Below are 21,414 nucleotides of genomic sequence, written 5' to 3' on the forward strand. Positions count from 1 at the left end.
CAAGGATTATGATAGGCATACTATGGGAGAGAATGAACCAAGAGCTAAAATCTTCAAAAAATGAGGGGGAATGAGTCTGGGCAGTATGTACATGACAGCCACAAGTAGAGATACTATGTGGTATATGCTGATGACAAGCTGGGTTTTTTTGCGGGGGGAATGATCATCTAGAAGTAACAAGGGGGACATGGAACATACCTACTCCATGACAAGGCTCAGTGGGAGTAGGGGTGCAAAGGAAGCAGAGTCCTAGGGGAGAGCAATGTTCCGTTTAGAACAAGAAAGTTAAGGGAACATTTCAGAGAAGAGGTGATGATATAGTAGATTTTGCTGATGACCGACCATGAGTTTTAGAAGGCTTTCAATAAATGAGTGCGTATGGATGGATTAATGAAAAGTGAGATTTAAAATGTATCTAATGATTGTGTAAGCCCTACATGAAATGTAAAGTGCTACATAAATGGAAGGCATCATTCCTATCTATTAATATGCCTTGATTGAGGAAACTTCATTCTGTGTTCATGGTTTTCTTCACATTAATTTGTACTTTCTAAATTGACAACATTCTTTTCCAGCCTTATTCATTTTTTTCCCCTTATGGTTCCTCTTACACTCCCTAGGCATCTTTTCTAAAATCTGTTTGGGGAGAGGAGAGAGAAATTACCCTTTTAAGCAAAACACCATCATGCAACTCTAATTGTATAATCTCCCATTATTTTGTCTGCCTTAAACATAAATATAGTGATGACAGGAATTTTAGAGCTGGAAGATAACTTATTATTTTATTTATTTATTTGTTTATTTATTTATTTATTTATATATTTATGGCTGCATTGGGTCTTTGTTTCTGCATGCGGGCTTTCTTTAGTTGAGGCAAGCAGGGGTTACTCTTTGTTGTGGTGCGCGGGCTTCTCATTGCGGTGGCTTCTCTTGTGGAGCAGAGCACGGGCTCTAGGCATGCGGGCTTCAGTAGTTGTGGGTTGCAGGCTCAGTAGTTGCAGCATGCAGGCCCTAGAGCAGGTGGGCTTCAATAGTTGTGGCGTGTGGGCTCAGTAGTTGTGGCGCACAGGCTTAGTTGCTCCAAGGCATGTGGGATCTTCCCGGACCAGGGCTAGAACCTGTGTCCCCTGAATTGGCAGGCGGATTCTTAACCACTGCACCACGAGGGAAGCCCCAGAAGAGAACTTAAAGATAACGTTAATACAAACTTCTCATTTTACAAGTGACCAGAGATCGTGTGATTTGCCAAATTGAATTGTTGATTACTAGCAGAACCAGGGCTAGAATCTGTGCCTCCTCTCCAAATTCCTTCTGTTTTCCTTTAAACAGCAGAAACATAGAAAGCACCTGTTACAGGGGCACTGTATACTGGTAGTTGAGTGCAGGCTCTGATGTCAGACTACTCAAATTCAAATCTTAAATCTGCTATTTATTAGCTGTGTGGCCTTGGCCAAGTAACCTAACTGCTTTGAGCTTCAGTTTCCATATCTGAAAAATAGAAGGCATAATTTTATATCTACTTCATAGAGTTGTTATAAGGATTAAATGAATTAATGTACTTAAAGCATGTAACAGTGCTTGGCACATAGTGACCAGAAATCTAAGTGATTGTTACTATTTAGCACATACTCTGCTAGCTGCTGATATAACAGAGATTAACAGAGGCCAGGGATTTTATCCACAGCTGTTTTTGTTTGGTCTGGGGTTTAATAAACCAAACCAAACCAAAACAACAGCAAAAAAAAAATGCACTTGAGATAATGTTTACAAATCTGGTTATTTCACATAGAGATCTAAATTTCCAGTTTCTCTTGAAAACTGGAAGATTTGACATCTAGGCCAGAATTCTGATGTAGCAACAATTGGCTGGAGCTAAAAGCAGCTGCCCCACTTTAGTCCACACCACTCACATAATGTACGTGCACGTACTCACATGCTTGCCTCCGAAATTGCATCCCAGAATAAGACAGTCCCTGTTCTCAAGGAATTCACAATCCAATAGGTGAGATGCATCTGCTAAACAATTCACAATACAGTTTGACAGAAACAAGTACAAAGTTGCAAAGTACAAAGTATAGTAGCAACCTGAAGGAACAGGAGTGTGTACTGAATGGTGGAGGTGCTGCTGGTGATGAACGTTGTCAGGAAAGTGGCTTTGAAAAAAAGGAGTGGAAGAGGGTTGCAGAGAGAATAGGATATGCAAAAACATTGAAATGGGAAACAATTTGTGTGTTTATCAATTGAGGAGTTCAGTTTTGGAGACTACAGTAAGAAGAGTAGGCTGAGAAGTAGGCTGACACTAGATAATAAAAGCCCCATAATTTGGATCTAAGCCAAGAGATGGATAGCCCTTGAAATGTTTTCTGTCGTTAAATTCCAAATCTAACTTTAATAAATTTATGCTTGGATACTCTTATCATTCTCTGTCAAATGTCTTTGGGCCTTGTGTTTGAGAAATGCTGTACAACCCACAATATTCTATGAAATCTCTGTCAATAGCAAATTGCCACTTCAGGAAGAAGCCCTGTCTTTATAATTGATAAAATACCGTTTTTAGGTTTGTCTGCAAGTAAAGTTTCCTCATCTGTAAAATGGGTATAATAATAGCAACTACCTCAGGGCTATTAAATTGAGAATTTAACTCAATATAACTCATTTAAAGAACTTACCAGGGTACCTGATATAGAGTAAAAGTGGTCAATTAGTATGTTATTATGATTATATTTAATGAGTTTTCCTTGTCTATCATCTCTACCATTGATAAAATATAACATTTCATTAAGTCAAATATGTATTTTTCTTTGAAAACTGAAGTTAAGATTGGTAGCATTTTCAGGCTGCAAATGGTAAAAAATAATGCAAAACATACTAGAGAAAAGTGCCAAGATAAAACTTCCTTTCCTTCCATATTATGGATTGCAAAAGTTTCAAGAACAATTTAAAGACTTTTGTGCAACATAGAAAGTGCAAGTTGCCTGCAGAAATTAATTAAATAATAGTTTATTAGTAGTAAATAAAAGTGCTTAGGTAAAGAGACATTTCTCCAGTTCCCGTATCCTCAAAGAGGAGGAAAAAACCTCAGGCAAAAGACCTTTTCGTCTGACAGAAACATCTTGGATGGCCTGGGAGCTCAATCACTTGGCGGGAAAAGAATAAATACAGATCAAATTCTCACAATCTGTTTCTGGTTAGTTTATAAACTGAGATCGACTCTGGCAGCTTTCGTGCCTTGTGGGACTTGAAGTTCAGAGGGGAGAAGTGATCAGGACTGTTGAAGCTTGGAAGCTGGCGGCCCCTGCAGGTCTGAGCAGTAAGGACTACAACTCCCGACACATACCGCGAGGCCGCGCCGTAATTACCGGCAACCAACCGGACCCGAGCAGGACAAGCTCCAGCCCCAGGCCCGGAGGACTGCCTCCACCAATGGCAGAGCTCCCAGCGCAAAGCCTGTGGGTTAGGTTGTGAGGCTCCGGCGGGGGCGGGGAGGAGCCGAGGGGGTTCAGAAAAAGCTCGGCCGCTGGGTGGGTCGGGGCGTTCGGCGCGCCCTTCTCTGAAGCGGCGGTGGCCGGGCTGGGCGCCGGGAGTGGGAAGCGACGGCGCGGCTGGAAAATGCCAGTCCATTCCCGAGGGGATAAGAAGGAGACGAACCATCACGATGAGATGGAGGTGGACTACGCCGAAAACGAGGGGAGCAGCTCCGAGGACGAGGACACCGAGAGCTCGTCGGTCTCCGAGGATGGAGATAGCTCAGGTACGCGACCCAGCGGGCTGGGACCCCAAGTCCTCGCGCCAGGCTAGCGACAGGCCGCTCTCCGCACTCCGGGCAGCTGCGTCCTGCTGGGAGAACGGGGAGGAGAGAGAGGGAAGGGGCGGAGACTGGCTCCCAGCTCTCCCTGGCACCCGGACTGTTCGCTGGGCGCTGCCCGGCTCCTGGCGGGTCCCGGTTGGCGGGGCGGGGCAGGGCCCGGGCCTGGACTCGCCCAGCTCCCGTACGCTGCGCGGTCCCGCTCGCGGTCCGCCCCGCCCTTGGGACCTCTGGGTAGTGCCCGGGGCTATCCGGAGCGAGGAATGTGCCGCATCTTGTCTGTGAGACCCTGCAAATGCCTCCTCTCCCCAGACCACCGACTTCTTATTTTGCACCTTTGCAACCCTTACTTGTCAACGTGGGTGGGTTGTCGGAGCTGAGGGTAGATTTGTATTGGCTCTTGGCTGGCTTAGAATTTTTTAATCTCAGCTTCCAAGTCAGCGTGTCAGCACTTGATATTAGTGCTCTTTCGAGGGGCTGACGTGGGAGCTGGACCGTTTACAGCATCTCTCTGCACTTGTCAAGACTAAGAAGAGCCTAACATCAGGGGTGATTGGGGATCTTCATATGCTTATAAATTGGCTGATTTTTGGCAACTTTGAAATTCTCCAAATCTTTTCTTTCCTGCAATCTTTTCTAACTTTGGGCTATTTTAGTTTTGTTTTTTCAGGGGGGAGGTGGGGTGGGGTAGAGGAGGGCAGGTTAACACCACAAGTGAATTTTTGCAAACTTTTAGTAATGATTATTTTAAAAAAAAGTGGAATTTGTGATTACCTGGATTCTTTTCCTTTTATCCGTATGATGAAGATGAGACTTATTTCTTTGTCTTGTCCTGATTTTGGCCATGTGAAGCAAGGATTGATGACAAGTTGATGACAGTCTGTCAGCACCCTGACACCCTCTTTTCAGGTTTCCCTTTCAAAGGAAACCTCCATGGAAGTATGTAATTTCAGTCAATAAATCAACCACCCCAAAATAAGTATTTCTGAGTGACTTCCTTTTGCAGTACTGGGTTCTACTCATTGTGAGCTATAAATAGTTATAATCTGACTGCAATTAAAGAGCTGTCATAGGTCACCACTTGATTAAATTGCCAAACAAATGCTTAACTATAAACAATACTGTAGGAATTGAGGCAGAGGAAATCTTTTCAGTATAAGGTGGTTAGCAAAGGCTAGATGAAGAAGGTGGGGTTACCTAAATTACCTTGAAGAATGGGTAGAACTTGGATTGGAGTGGTAATGTTCAGGTGTTTCTATAGAACAGCGGTCCCCAACCTTTTTGGAACCAGGCACTGGTTTCGTAAAAGATAATTTTTCCACGGACCGGGGAGGGGGGGATGGTTTAGGGATGATTCAAGCCCATTACATTTATTGTGCACTTTATTTCTGTTATTATTACATTGTAATATATAATGAAATAATTTTACAATTCACCGTAATGCAGAGTCACTGGGAGCCCTGAGCTTGTTTTCCTGCAACTAGATGGTCCCATCTGGGGGTGATGGGAGACAGTGACACCTGTAGTGTGTTGCTTATGTCCAGTCTACTCCGTGATCTCGTTTTGGCTGCTGTCACTGCAGAAAACCCTGCTTCATGAAGATAAGAGTTGGAAATGGAAGCAGGCTTTTCAGTGCTTTTGTGACAATTTCAGGATATTCCGCCTTGACTTTAATCCAGAACGTATGGAGATCTGAAGTTGTCTCAAACGTACTTTTAAGGCCACCGTCATTTGCGATCTCAAGCAGTTGATCCTCTTCTAGCATTGACAAAGTCGATTTCACCTGGCTTATTTACAAATAGTCGCGGATCCATTTCTTCCCAGTTTTGGGGTCTTTTGTGGTTGGGAAGTAATGTTCAACTCTTTAGAAAGCTGAGATAGGTGATCATGCACCAGCTGGGAGAAAGAAGACCCTGGTTCAGTCTCTTTCAAAATCTCTGCTAATGTTTGAAACATGTCAGAAATCCCAGTGTTCACTCGTCGCCCTCATAATTCCAGTTTGGCTCTGAATGCAGCCACTTCATCTGCCGACTTGAACACAGTTGTCGTTCTCCCCTGAAGTGACAGGTTGAGTTCGTTGAGCAGGTTGAATACGTCAACGCAAGTAAGTTTTGCGACCCATTCTGTGTCACTGAAATGTGCTGCCAGTGGTGAATGTTTTCCTAAAAGAAATCTCTGGAGCGGCTCTCATAACTCAAAAACTCTGGCCAGTGATCTACCTTTAGAAAGCCATCTCACTTCTGTGTATAAGAGAAGACATGTGTCCATCTCCTCACAGAGCTGCATGAACAGACATGAGTTAAGGACATATACTTTAATGTGGTTGATAATTTTAATCATATCCTGAAAAATGTTGTTAAGTTCAGGTGACATTTTTTGGCTAGCCAGCATTTCTCTATGGACGACACAGTGCGTAGACTCACATTCAAAAGCAACCTCTTTGACCCAAGTAGTGAAACCAGAAAGCCGTCCAGTCATGGCAGCCGCTCTGTCCATGCATATACTGACACAAAATGACCAATTCAGTTTTCCTGTTATCATTCAAAGACTTGAATAGTTCTGCAGCTGTGGTGTTGGTTGGCAACAAAAGTGCACATAACATATCCTCATGCACATCCTCCTGAAAAATGTATCGCACAAAAACAAGCATTGTTGCCTTGTTGTCAATATTGGTAGATTCATCAACCTGGATTGTGTACCACGGTGACTCATTAATCCTGTCTAACAATTGTGCCTTGATATCCTGTGCTATTTCATCAATTCATCTAGTTACGGTGCTAGCCGGAAGAGGAACACGTGCCACCTTTTGAACTGCATTCTCTCCTAAAAGTTCACGACAAACGTCCTTAGCAGCAGGCAGGATCAACTCTTCACCAATAGTAAAAGGCTTCTTAGTTTTAGCAATACGTTTAGCCACTAAGAATGATGCTCTCAGTGCAGGCACGTTTGATGAAGTGGTGGCCTTCAGTAATTGCTTCTGTTCTTCGTGTTCACGTCATTTTCTTTTGAAAAACTCCAAAGGCTTGTCTTTTAATGCAGGGTGCTTGGTGTCCATGTTGTGAAGCAGTTTTGAAGGTTTTATGGCTTCGTTGGATAGCCGGTCGCCACATGTTATACAAAGTGGGCTTGGAAAATGTAAATCACCTGTTGCAACGAACCTGTAATTTAAGTAGGACTCTTGGTATTTTCTTTTAAACCCAGCTTTCTTTTTGTTGGTAGTCTTAGAGTCTTCTGCTGTCTCATCATTGGGTCTTTCCCCCTTTTCAAAGAAGCTCTTCAGCGATATTTGTTTTTTACTCATTTTGGCTAGGGTTAGCTTGTGGGCTTACCAAAACTGTGACTGAGACAAGTGCACAGTGGGGGAAAGAAGCACGGACAGAACTGGTAAATAAAATAATGGGTGGGCCATGCGCGGACTAAAATAAGTGTCAGAATCTGACTTAAAGCCTGCCACAAGATGCAGCTGTACAATTGAAGTACATCAACTCACTTGCCACTATAAAGCCTGCCATCAGATGCAGCTTAATTGTTACTTGCCACTCACTGATAGGGTTTTTTTAAAAAATTTTTTAAATTTTACTTATTTTTTGGCTGTGTTGGGTCTTCATTGCTGCATGCAGGCTTTCTCTAGTTGCGGCAAGTGGGGGCTATTCTTTATTGCAGTGCACAGGCTTCTCATTGCAGTGGCTTCTCTTATTGCTGAGCACGGGCTCCAGGCGTGTGGGCTTCAGTAGTTGCAGCACTCGGGCTCAGTAGTTGTGGCATGTAGGACCTAGAGCATGCTGGCTTCAGTAGTTGCGATGTGTGGGCTCAGTAGTTGTGGCGTGCAAGCTCATTAGTTGTGGTGCATGGGCTTAGTTGCTCTGCAGCATGTGGGATCTTCCTGGACCAGGGATAGAACCCATGTACCCTGCATTGACAGGTGGGTTCTTAACCACTGTGCCACCAGGGAAGTCCCACTGACAGGGTTTTGATATGAGTCTGCAAGCAATTGATTTATTATGGTCTCTGTGCAAACTTATCTGCTAATGATAATCTGTATTTGCAGCCACTCCCCAGTGCTAGCATCACTGCCTCAGCTCCACCTCAGATCATCAGGCATTAGATTCTCATAAGGAGTGCGTAACCTAGATCCCTTGCATGCGCAGTTCACAGTAGGGTTTGTGGTCCTATGAGAATCTAATGCCGCTGCTGATCTGACAGGAGGTGGAGCTCAGGTGGTAATGCGAGTGATGGGGAGTGGCTATAAAGACAGATGAAGTTCTGCTTGCTCGCCTGCTGCCCACCTCCTGCTGTGGGGACCGGTTCCTAACGTGGTACCAGTCCATGGCCCGGGGTTTGGGGATCCCTGCTATAGAAGGAGGAATATAAGAAAAAGTGCAAAGGCCAGATCTTAAGGCTTATTCAAAAAAGTGAGAAAACCAGTTTGGTTGGGAGAAGGATTTGAGCTAGAAAAGGAAAAGATATAGATGTGAAAGATTTCAAAAAAAGCAGAAAGTGGGATTGATGACTACAAGTTTAAGAGTCAAGGTAAGAAGAAAAACCCAGGTACAAGGAGAATGGTGGTAGCATGAACAGAAATAGAAAAGTAAAAGATTTGAGATGAAGGTGGAAGATAGAGTATTACAGACATGTTGTTTTTGAGGTCCTGTTGGTATACTTAAGTCAGAGTGCCCAACTGACAGGTGGAAATGTGGCGTTGGGACCTGCCTGGTATGGGAAGCATAATTTGGAAGTCATCTTCCTAGTCATGAAAATAGGTGACATTTCAAAAGTGAGGAATACAGAGAAAGAACATCTATACTATATGTGAATACATTTCCTAGATCTGTAAAACATTTTATCTTCAAGTGTTCTTTGTTTTTTTTTGTAATTTTAATTTTTATGGGAGCTAGGATCTCGCAATATGACATCTATTTACTAAAATTCTGCCTCTCTAATTTTTATGTTGACCCTTGTGATTTTTCAGTTTTTTATTCTATCCCAGAAAATAATGAACAACTTAATTTGTGAAAAATGTAATAATAATTTGAACTACAAGTCAAATTTTTTAAGTGCAAAGAAATTATTTAAATAAACTTTGCAGTTTTGCATGTTGTGAAAGCATTTCTTTTCTACCATATGTCTTGCATGTTAAATTTCCACAGTTTTATTCTTCTCCAACCTTGGTACTGGGCCGGTCCTAAGGCTACAGAAAAACTATCCAGAGATATTGGGGAGTGAGTCGTCTTGAGGAACCACGTTTTAAATAGCCAAGGAATAAGCTATTAGGAGCCAGAAATAATTTTAATCTGTTTCAGAAAAGTTAAAAAAAATTGTATACTTCCTCACTATTGGAAGATAACTGAACATAATTTAACTCTTTCTCATAGTTTGACCTTTATTTGATGATGATCAATATGCACATCATTTTAAGCTTCTGTTATTGTCAACTGTATGTGATGTAAAAATAGAAGATATGAAATATAGGACAGAGCTGGTAACTAACAGCTGCTTTCCTTGAAAAGTTTGCTTGTTTTTCTCCTCATTTTCCTCTTTCGCACTGACTGACAGTAATTTGGGGAGGGGGATCAATGGGAATATAAGAGTAGGAGACCAAGATATTCTGTGGTAAACATAATGAGATTAGTCTTCTTTTTTATTTGAACCGCAAATCATCTTTGTGAGCAGTGCTGAAAGAAGAATTCCATAAGTGTTTTTGAGCAATATTAACCTTTAAAGGACATAATCATCTTGGTGCTTAAGTTCTCGTGATTTGGTGGAAAACAGACCAAAAGTGGGTTAATTACTTCATAGTCACAGTTTAATATCGGCCCTTTAAAATGATTTAAAAATGAATAAAAATAAGAAGGTCTAGAGACTGTTATAGTTTTAATTCATCTGTATTTTAGGTTAAAATCTATAGTGGAAATTATTTTTGGTAAATATGTATTTTAATGCTGAATGTAGGCCTTGCATATCTAACTTCATATTTCAGTGTTTTTCTTTTTTTTTGCCATTTGAATTAACATTCAGATATATTTGGAACATAAAATTAATTTTATCTTTGATATTTGCCTTTTACTAACAGAAATGGATGATGAAGACTGTGAAAGAAGAAGAATGGAATGTTTAGATGAAATGTCCAATCTTGAAAAACAGTTTACCGATCTCAAGGATCAGTAAGTAGTGACTTCAGAAGGTCATTGTCACCGAATCTTAACCTTGTCACGTGTACAGTAGCATGAGAGAAATTATATTCACTCTAAACTATTTTCCTTTTCGTGTTTTATGGGACCGACTGATCTGAAAAAGGCTTCGGCTATTGTTTGCCTGCTGAAGACCTCATTAACTAATCAAGGGTTTTGAGGCTGTTTTTGGGGGGGATATAATAAGATTTTTATGTGGGGCTGGTAATGAAAATGTTTTCCTGGGTTGTTGCACCCTTGATTCTAATTTGCTTCATTTATTCCTTTGTTAAATAATTGGATAAAGATAGCATTTTAAAATTGTGAGAATAAGAGAGATATTTCCCAAAGATGGCATAGTGATTTTTGTTTATATCTTAACATTGGGTAATATATATATTACGTGTTTTCACACGCATTATTTAGTTTGCTTCTCTGTAAGGTTGGGAGATAGATAGTCTTATCTCTAATTTACCCATGAGAAGATTGATGCTCAGAGAGGTTAAGTGATTTGTTCATAGTTCTTCAGAAAGTGATAAATTAAGCCAGGCTTTCTGCCTCCTAGTGCAGAAAGTGCTATGGTGTCCCTTCCACTAAGGCACATTACTTTGGAGGAACTGTAGTGGAATAGAAAGAGCATAGGCTCTGAATCCAGGCTTTCTGGACAGATTTCAAAGGTATAATAAGAGATTCGTTATTATCTACTGTAAAGATTGAATGAGCAGTCTGTAAAATTCTCAGCCATTTGTCTGGCATGTAGTGCATGTTTATTAGATACTATTTTTTTCCCCCTGCTTATAATGCCAGAACTCTTATGTAAAGTTGGTAACGCAAGAATGGGCCCCAGTGATTTGAGAGAACAGAATAGATGCAGATGCAGATTAAAAAAAAATCTTAAAGGTGAGCTTTCAGTTTTGAACTTGCTGGCAAGGTTATGGGGCAACCTACATTTTAGGAATTGTAAATGAAAGAGAGAAAGACACCTTAACTTATTCAGAAGCTGGCTCTTCAGTTTATGAATCCTTCGTGATTTTGCTGCTTATTCCTTTTCTCCTACTTCTTCCCTAGAGAGGCCCAAAGAAGAGATGAAAGCCCATTTAATATCTGAAATTGCCAGACTAAAATAAGACAGGTTTGGTTACCATATGAATCCTGCTGGATTTATGCCATTTCTGGTCTTAACTTTCACTGGTATTAGAGATGTATATAGATAATGTTCCCTGCTAGTGCAACAAATTAATATAAGCAATCCAAAATAATCCAGAGTTTAAAATTGTGGCTTTAAAAAACATGATATTTTCTTATTCTAAAGATTTACATTATTAATTTGAAATCAAAATTAGTTTGGATCCCCAGGAATCCATTATTTAGGCAACACGGAGAGTTCATTCAGTTCATTTGGGATCATTCTGGAAAAGAGGAAGCAAATTTGTATTTTTGTATTTTAGCACAAGTAATCCGTGAGTGAATAATTCTTAAACAATTATTTAAGATATACCTATTGAGCTTTTAAAGTGCCTTTTATGGTTATCCAAGAAATGAAAATTGCTGTAAATCTCTAGTATAATATATTACGTAGGAGAACTTTGCATCTAGTGAGTCATTTGGTCTAATCTTGTTCACCTTGGGGCAGGCAATTGTCTTGATTATTACTTTCTCATGGCTCACTATGACCACCAGCCAGTTCCCCCTACCAGCTTTATTCATTTCTGAAAGTGTTAAAAGTAGACCCATTACCCCTATTTAATAGGATTCTTTCTCAAGGAATTGGAATCTAGAAATATGTTTTAGAAAAGAAAAATCTTGGCACCAGGTTTATAATTATTTTTTTGTCTTGCCCCATTGCTTTGTGTTTTATTTTTATTTTGTCACACTGTGTATCTCTGTAAGCTGTCTCAAATCCTCTTTGGCAGAGGTGGGAAATATAATAATAATAATAATAATAATAGTAGTAATAAATACCCTGCTTTGCCTGTTCTGCTACTACAGGGCACAGTAGTACTCCATTCCTAAGGCAGAAAATCCACAATTTGCAGTTTGTAAAGTGGTGGAAGGTGAGTTCTTCCACCTCCTTAAAAAGATAGAGGAACTTGTGCCATCCAAGTTTCCATTCATTTCAGTGTTCAACATTCAACAAACGTTAATTGAGCTTCTATTCTGCGAATAGTATTGTGGTTGCTGCTGAGGGACTCATGATCCTTGCCTTTGATGAGTTTATACTTGGATTCCAAGGCTGTAGAAATTATACTGATTTTGAGGAATCTATTCTTTTAAAAGTGAGCTAATTGAATATTGTTCATTCACATATCCTCTTCATTCAAGATGTTCACCTATTCAGGAAACCTTATCAATATTTTGTATGAGTTTGATGTTTTTCAGGGACAGTCATCTTTTTTATCAGATTTTTAGCATTTTGCCTAAAGTTGTATTTATAACTTCAAAAACTATAAGTATCATGTTGTACTTTTCTGACTTTACACATTGTATGTTGCATTTTAGAAAAATTTAACCCAGATGTGATAACGTATTATTTTGGCAGTTAATTGTTAATTTTTCCCTTTTTGTTTAAAAAAAAGAATAGTTATTATATTAACACTCAAATTTGCTTTATTCCTTTAGAATCATTGTATAAATCTCTATGCTAATTATAATGACCAATAGTAGACAATTAATATTAGTTGCCTTAATTGTATTGGTTTATATTTTCAAGAGGAAAGAGTGGTATTTTATATGAAAGCCAGGTATCATCATGTTTTCAATAGCCAACTGCTATTTATACGAACACCTACAAGCATAAGCAGTGGTTTCTTTTGGAAGTTACTAGATGCCATCCTTGTGATGTATATGACATATTCTTCACCTATGATGAAGTAATAAATGGCAAAAAAATTTTACAAAATGACCTTAAATTGTTTGTCTGCTTTGAAATTTTAGGATGCCCTTGAAATGCCACAAAACCGGGCTTAGAAGTGCCTTTTATAAAGAATGACAATTTAAACATTTTCCTGTTAAAAAAGAGTTAGTTCTGTCCTGCAGGATTATTGCTAAAAATAAACATTGAGTTGTCTCACATACTGTCTTTGATAATCAAGCTAAAGGTATTGGGATGACAGCTGGTAAATTAGGAGTATTTGTATGTGGACTCATAAATAGAGCAACAGGGATTCCTTGCCCCACTTTTCATTTCCCCATCTATTGAGCAACTCATTGTTATAGCTTCTTCATTTGCAGTCTAGAAGAACTGAGTATGCCAGATCACAAGTTCTCTAGCCATTGGTTTTACCTTCATCACTCTACTTCCTCTTTGTTCTTTTAAAAATCAAGTAGGCTGAATATTGTAATACTGACTGCTTTTCAGGAAACTTGGAGAGGAGACAGGGAATTATTTATTTTTGAAAGCTAGTAATGCCTGTATCTAAATTATTCAAAATGATTTTTTTTTAAACTCAGTGTTTATTTGACCTTTTCTCTTAGAATTGATTTATTCTGCAGTTAAAACAAAAACATCTAGAGTGACCAAAAGTGGTTATTTCAGTTGTATTTTTTGTATTGTAAGTTAACTATTAAAGAGTGATATATCTAAAAAATAGAAAGACATTTCTTTGTGATTATGTGCATAAAGTCAAATAATGTAACTGCATTCTTCACTTGAGAGCAAGGCAAAAATACATTTGGTAGGCTATTAGAATATGAATGATATTAAGAAGAGAATGTATAGAAATGGTAAATTGTTAGCCTTTGTTGGGCTTTTAAAATTAATATCTTAATTTTTGCTTTGTTAAGACTTTATAAAGAACGATTAAGTCAGGTGGATGCAAAACTACAAGAAGTCATAGCTGGAAAAGCACCAGAATATTTGGAACCACTGGCAACTTTACAAGAAAATATGCAAATTCGTACAAAGGTAGCAGGTAGGAAAGTGAAACATCTTTTCCATATAGTAGAAAATGAACTCTTCAATAGACTTAAAAGGTGTTTATCAAGTGAGCGGTTGTTGTTAATGGAAGTACAACTGTATTTACGTTGACCAGAGTGTTTCACTGTCAGTCAGCCCACAGTTATTTATTAAATGCCTCATGCTTTTCTCTGCTACTGTAGGGGCTTGAAAAAAGAAAAAAAGCCCTCAAATTGCTCACAGTGTTGTTGAGAGGGTACTTCCACATGTGAAACAATTAGAAACCATGATACTTTCATTAAGAGATACTGTTACTATCGCAGTTTAATTTCCTATTAAGGTTCAATTTAAGTCCTCAGTATTTTTCATCTGTAAGAGTGATAAGGATTTTTTATTTGTAAAAACATTTTTTAAATGTTTGATCAGGATATTAAAGAACAGAGAATTCGCCTTCAAACCTATAGTTTAGACATGAGTTTTTATTTTGATAAGTTTGATGACTCATTTGTGGCTGTGAATAAATGAAGATGTACTATATTTGTGTGGTTAAATTTCAGTCTTCTGTTTGTAACTGGGATCTGGCCTCAGAATTGTGTCCTACCACGCATAACAAGGGATATATCTATTTGAAGGTCACTTAATGATTTTTCATAGTCAAACTAGAAACTGAAATTTAATTAGTGGAGACGCCGATTGTTTTCTTTTTGAGGGACACTAATTGATCCTCATGTACCTGTTATATAATACCTAAGGCATTGTTGATAATAGGTTATCTTTGTACTAAATCCACCTTAAACCAAATTTTATTCTTGAGTGCTTAGTATTAAGTATGTAGATGATGTGATGATTAATCTGCTGTCTTTGCATATTGGCTTAGCACACCCTTAAAAGTAAACATGTCCTTAATTTTCCTGGACATTCTAAAAGCACTAAGTGAGACTTAGTGCATGTTTAGGAAATATTACTTCAGTCAATTATTCACTTTTCTGTTAGGCAGCCTCCTTTACTTTTTGATTGTACAAAAAGTAGTGTGTGTGAATGTGTTGCTGATGGCATAGTTCCAGACATCTGTCCCTTGCCTTTTCTATACAAGAAACAGAATTACATTTCTAGGGGCAACTATGGCATACAGTTAAGCATATACATCTAGACCTCTTTGTTTGCCATTTTTGTGATGGCATGTTTGCATGACCATGGTGCCTATTTTATGCTGTTGTCTTGGTACCTCTAAGTTAAACTCACTTGAGCATCCATTCTCTAGGTAAAGCCCTGTTAGGAGCACTCAAACCTCGTATCAGTTTATAAATTTTGTTATATTAGTTTCTACATTTAATCCTCTTGGAAGCTTTGGACTCTGAAGATAAATAATAGTTAAAAACTAGTGGTTTTGATGGTTATGGTATCCAGTTGTTCCTTTGAGTATATATGATTAAGAAACCAGAGCTTATTGACTCTGTTTCCCTTATGAATCCCAAGAGATTGTTTTTCATAGGTGAAGAGTTTTATTTTCATTTTAATCATTCTCTATCAAACATTTAGGAGTATTCTTTAGAAAAATGGGTAAGAACTAAAAATTGCAGTGTAGTTTTTTTCTAGCACTTAAACTCTTATTAGTTTTCTAGTCTTCTTTGATATATATTTTAACTGAGCCTTTTATTTTTAGTTTTTAAAGGTAAAGTTAGACTCACTTGCCAGTTTCTTCTTGATTCATCTTATAAAATAGTTAGGACAGAATTCCTGTAGGGAAGTGATATTGAAACTCCTTATTGCTAACATAATCAGAGTAATTGTGTTTGGTTGCAGGAATCTATAGAGAGCTCTGCTTAGAATCTGTAAAGAACAAATATGAATGTGAAATTCAAGCTTCTCGCCAGCATTGTGAGGTACTGTTATTTTGCTTAACTTTTAAGCTGATTTCAACTCTTCAAGTCTTATGAGTACAGCAGTTAAAATAGTAAATAAACTAAATGGAACAAAATTAAATAGTACTTTAGCTCAGCACTTGTACGATTTTTTTTTTTTTTAAACACAGTTGCACTGGAAGCTGTATTGGAAATAGGACACAAACAAGGGACCATAGAAAAGAACTAAGTGATATAATTTTAGAAGTTTTGCAACTGTTACCTTAAAAAGACTAATGATTATGTCATCTGGCATCACTGAAAATAGTATAATTAGTATAATATTCAAGGCTCAAAAAATGTATATCCAGTAGTACAGTTAGATTGTTGGGCTATATTAATTTCTCAATCTCTAGATCTGTTTCCACATCTTAGGGCAAAATTCTCTATGGGGAAAAATAAATTCTGTATGTTGTGTTTATTTTGAATAGCGTTTGAAAACATAGTGCTGATTTTGCAGATAACTTTTCATAAAACCTAGACAAGATCATAAATATACTAGTGAAAATAAGAGGACATGTTCTATGGTGATTCTTATCTTACTTTAATGTACCATATCTTTATAAATCATTAAAATACTAAGAATATATAGGTATAAAAATGATGGAGCTTGTTATTTCATTTTCTTGGTTATAATTGAGGTGAAACATCTTTTGGTGTGTACTGGCTGCTTGGATTTTCTTTCCTAAGAAGTGCCTGTTCATATCTTTTGCCTTTACTTTGGGCTTTTAGTCTTTTCCTCATTGACTGTAGAAGTTCTTTATATACTCTGGATACAAATGCATTGCTGGTTATTTGCTTTGCAAATATTTTTACCCAGGCAATGGAATATCTTTTCACTTTTTCTGTTGACCTTATGAACAAAATTTTACATTTTAATGTAGTTGAATTTATCATCTTTCCTTTATGATAGATGCTTTTTGTGTCTTCCCCACTTTGAGGTAAAATGATGTATTTTCTTTTAAAAGTTGCAATTTTGCTTTTTAACAGGTTGCTAAACTGCCTTTAATTAATTTTTATGTGTGGTTAAAGTATGGCTCTAATTTTACTTTTTTGCATATGGATAGGTAATTCTCGACACTATTTATTATATTCTTCATTGTTTTCCCACTAATCAGCAATCCCATCTCTTTTTTTTTTTTTTTTTTTTGTGGTACGCGGGCCTCTCACTGTTGTGGCCTCTCCCGTTGCCGAGCACAGGCTCCGGCAGGCTCAGCGGCCATGGCTCATGGGCCCATCCGCTCCGCGGCATGTGGGATCCTCCCAGACCGGGGCACGAACCCGTGTCCCCTGCATCGGCAGGCGGACTCTCAAGCACTGCGCCACCAGGGAAGCCGTCCCATCTTTTTTATATGAAATATCCACATATGTGTTGGCTTGTTTTTAGCTTTTTTTCATTTGTTCCCTTGGTCTGTTTGGCTCTTTCTGCACCAGTGTCACAGCATCATTTTTTACAGCTTTCAGTCTAGTAAGTCTTAGTAACTCAATACCCTAATAATTTTATCTTGCTCTTTTCCTTCTTACAGTTGTTATTAAGTTTTTTTGTTTTTTTTAGTAACAACTTTTTAAAAATGGCTTTTTATTTTCTGCTGCTGCATAGAAAAGTAATTTATATATTGATATTATATCCAATCTTATCTCCCTTTCTTAATTCTAATAATTTAATTACAGATTCTTAGATTGTCCATGTAGATAATAATGTCATTTGTGAATAATAGCAACTTTTTCTTCCTTTCTGATCTCTTTTTTTTTTTTTAATTTTATTTATTTTTGGCTGTGTTGGGTCTACGTTGTTGCACGCGGGCTTTCTCTAGTTGCTGCAAGCGGGGGCTACTCTTTGTTGCAGTGTGCGGGCTTCTCATTGTGGTGGCCTCTCTTGTGGAGCACGGGCTATCGGCATGAAGGCTTCAGTAGTTGCAGCACGGTGGGCTCAGTAGTTGCGACGTGCGGACTCTAGGGCGCACAGGCTGCGGTAGTTGTGGCTCTCGGGCTCTAGAGCGCAGGGTTAGTAGTTATGGCACACGGGCTTAGTTGCTCTGGGTCTGGGATCTTCCCAGACCAGGGATCAAACCCATGTCCCCTGCAATGGCAGGTGGATTCTTAACCACTGTGCCACCAGGGAAGTCCTCTGATCTCTTCGTATTTGTTTCACTTGTCTTAATGGCACTGATAGCACCTCTAGTACATGTTGGAATAGAAGCAGTGAAAGCTGGTCATTACTGTGTTCTTGATTTTAAGGGAATGCTTCTAATGGTTTTCCAGTTAGTATGATACTTGATGTTTGGTTTTAATAAATACTCTTTTTATCAAGTTAAGGAAACTTATTTCTTTTTTTCTAAGAATTTTCCCATAAATATTGTTAGAGTTTATTAAATACTTTGTCTGCATCTGTTGAATCAGTCATTTTTTTTGCACTTAAATTATTAATGTATTTTCTAATGTTAAACTGTCCTTGGATTCCTGGAATGATTATTTTTCTTGTGCATTACAAGATTCAGTTTGCTGATATTTTGTTTAGAAGCTTCATTTCTATGTTAATAAGTGAGATTTAATTTTTAATTCTTATATTATCTTTGTTTGATTCCAAGATGCATAAAATAAGTTAGGAATATTCCATATTTTTCTCTTATAGAAGCACATATTTAACATTGCAATCTTCAGTTCCATGAGTGCTTAGTACATCTTGTCTTTATGATGCATTTTTGAAAACAATCTCATAGTAGGGTTGCAAGAAGGTACAAAAGAGCTTGTTTGGTGAACATGAGAATGAGTTGGCAACATGATGCTCCATAACCCCTGAATACTGTAATGAATATTTCAAACAAATGAGGGATGTTCTCTTACATAACCACACTAAAATCATCAAAATCAGGAAATGTACATTGATATTGTTACTACCATCTAATCTTCTGACTCCATTTAAGTTTTAGCAGTTTTCCCTATAGCAGTCTTTATAGCAAAGAGATGCAGTTCAGAATCACATGTTATCTTTGTCATTGCATTTAAATGTCTTGTCTTTTTAGTCTCCTTCAGTGTGGAACAATACCTCAGTCTTCCCTTGGTTTTTTAATGATCTTTACATTTTTGAAAATTTCAGGCCAGTTATATTATAGAATGTTCCTCAATTTTGAGTTGGTCTGCTGTTTCTTCATGATTAGAACCAGGTTTTGTATCTTTGGTAGGAGTATCACAGCAATGATGCTGTGTTCTTCTCATTGAATTCTAACAGGCAGTGCACAATTTTGATATGTACCATGATAGGTTATGTACACTCTGATCACTTGGTTTAAGTGATGTCTTCTAGGTTTTTCTAAGTATACTTAACTTTTTCTCATTGTGATTAGTTAGTATTTAGTGGAGAAGTACTTTGAAACTGCAAATATCTCATTCCTCGTAACACTTTCAATTTATTCATTTATTTATATAAGTATATGCATTGTTTCCTCACTTTTTTTTTTGTCTGCTTCATCTTTCAATTACTGAGGGAGGTGAGCAGAATTTCTCTCTGTGATGGTGGATTTGTTAATACCTCCTTGTATTTATTTCTTTTATTTTCTTTTTGATATTAGTTTTCTTTCATTTCCTAAGAAAATTCACATACTGTTCTTTTCAATATAGTAAAGTCATTCATAATTTGAGATCTGGAGGCCAAAGGTGCTAATGATGAGATGCCTCACAATGCATGTCCACTGTCTCAAGTTCCTTTGGTCAAAAAGGATTGTACAGTCCCAGAGACACTGTAATGCTCATGATTCCAGAGCACCCAGTTGAAACTTATCTCTCATGGAATTTCTTTCATCTTTTTCTTTGTTTTGTTTTATTTTTTTCCTTTTTTCCTCTGTCTTCCTTCCTCCCTTCCTTCTTTCCTTCCTTCTTCCCTTCCTCCCTTCCTCCCTCCCTCCCCCCAACCCGCTCTCTCTCTTTCTTTCTCTCTCTCTTTTTTTTTTTGCGGTACGCGGCCCTCTCACTGCTGTGGCCTCTCCCGTTGCGGAACACAGGCTCCGGACGCGCAGGCCTAGCGGCCATGGCTCACAGGCCCAGCCACTCCACGGCACGTGGGATCCTCCCGGACCGGGGCACAAACCCGCGTCCCCTGCATAGGCAGGCGGACCCTCAACCACTGCGCCACCAGGGAAGACCTTTTCTCTCTTTTTAAAATTAGGGTAAGAACACTTAACATGAGATCTACCTTCTTAACAAATTTTGATGTGTAATATAGTATTGTTAGCTCTAGGCACATGGTTGTACAACAGATCTCTAGAACTTAACCATCACAGATAACTGAAACTTTATACCCATTGAACAGCAACTCCCTGTTTCCCCTTCCCCATAGCCCCTGGCAACCACCATTCTACTCTCTGCTTCTATGTGTTTGACTAGTTTATATATCTCATATAATTGGTATCATGCGATCTTTGTCCTTAAGTGACTGGCTTATTTCACTTAGCATAATGTCCTCAAGGTTCTTCCATGTTGTAGCATATGGCAGGGTTTCCTTCTTTTTTTTAAAGAATGAATAATACTTCATTGTATGTATATATCACATTTTCTTTATCCATTCATCCTCAGTGTACATTTAGGTTGTTTTTCACATTTTGGTTATTATGAATAATGCTGCAATGAACACAGGAGTGCAAATATCTTTTCAAGACCCTGATTTCAGTTCTTTTAGGTATATACTCAGAAGTAGGATTGCTGGACCATATGGTAGTTCTATTTTTAGTGTTTTGGGGGAACCTCCATACTGTTTTTCACAGTGACCACACCATTTTACATTTCCACGAACTGTGCGCAAAGGTTCCAATTTTTCTATATCCTCACCAACACGTATTATCTTTTGGTTTTTGAATATAGGCATCCTAACAGGTATTAAGTGATACCTCATTGTCATTTTGATTTGCATTTTCTTATGATTAGTAATGTTGAGCATCTTTTCACGTACCTATCAGCCACTTGTATGTTTTTTTTGCAGAAATGGCTATTCAAATCCTTTGCCCATTTTTTAAATCAAGTTCCTTACATATTTTGGATATTAACCCCCTATTAGATACATGATTTGCAGATATTTTCTCCCATTCTGTTAGGTTGCTTTTTCACTCTAGTTGTTCCTTTGCTTTTTTGTTTTGATATAGTCCCACTTATCTTTTTGTTTTTGTTGTCTTGTTTGTGCTTTTGGTGTCATATCCAATAAATCATTGCCAAGACCAATGTCATAAAGCTTATCCTCCTTATTTTCTTCTATTGGTTTTACAGTTTCAGGTCCTACATTTAAATCTTTAATCCATTTTGAGTTGATTTTTGTGTATGGTGTAAGATAAGGGTCAAGTTTTATTCTTTTGCATGTGGCTTTCCAGTTTTCCCAACACAATTTGTTGAAGGTCTATCCTTTCCCCATTATGTAGTCTTGGTACCGTTATTGAAGTTCAGTTGACCATATATGCATGGGTTTATTTCAGGGTTCTTTATTCTGTTCCATTCGTCTAAATGTTTATGCCAGTACCATATTTTTAAAATTACAATAGCTTTGTAATATATTTTAAAATTAGGAAATGTGGCCTCCAGCTTTGTTCTTTCTCAAGATTGTTTTGGCTGTTTGGGGTCCTTTGTGTTTCCATATGAATTTTAGGATTGTTTTTTCTATTTCTG

The 21,414-nt window shown here is 38.1% G+C and overlaps 1 protein-coding gene across 2 annotated transcripts in view; it reads left to right on the forward strand.

Annotated features, from left to right (window-relative positions):
- Window positions 1-3,245: 3,245 nt before the first annotated feature.
- The window catches only part of BRMS1L (BRMS1 like transcriptional repressor), a 48,660-nt gene continuing 30,491 nt past the window's right edge, over window positions 3,246-21,414 (forward strand). The window contains exons 1-4 of one of the 2 annotated variants that reach the window (XM_022570702.3): window positions 3,246-3,751; window positions 9,876-9,966; window positions 13,756-13,883; window positions 15,671-15,750. In XM_022570702.3, the coding sequence (XP_022426410.1) occupies window positions 3,610-3,751; window positions 9,876-9,966; window positions 13,756-13,883; window positions 15,671-15,750 (441 nt within the window). In that variant the 5' untranslated portion in view covers window positions 3,246-3,609. The remainder of the gene's footprint in view (window positions 3,752-9,875; window positions 9,967-13,755; window positions 13,884-15,670; window positions 15,751-21,414) is intronic. The other variant, XM_022570704.3, reaches the window with a different exon arrangement.

The sequence above is a fragment of the Delphinapterus leucas genome, chromosome 2 (assembly GCF_059928025.1).
Source record: "Delphinapterus leucas isolate spDelLeu-1000000601 "Yukka" chromosome 2, BTC_Dleu_Yukka2, whole genome shotgun sequence".
In the NCBI taxonomy this organism is placed as follows: domain Eukaryota; kingdom Metazoa; phylum Chordata; class Mammalia; order Artiodactyla; family Monodontidae; genus Delphinapterus; species Delphinapterus leucas.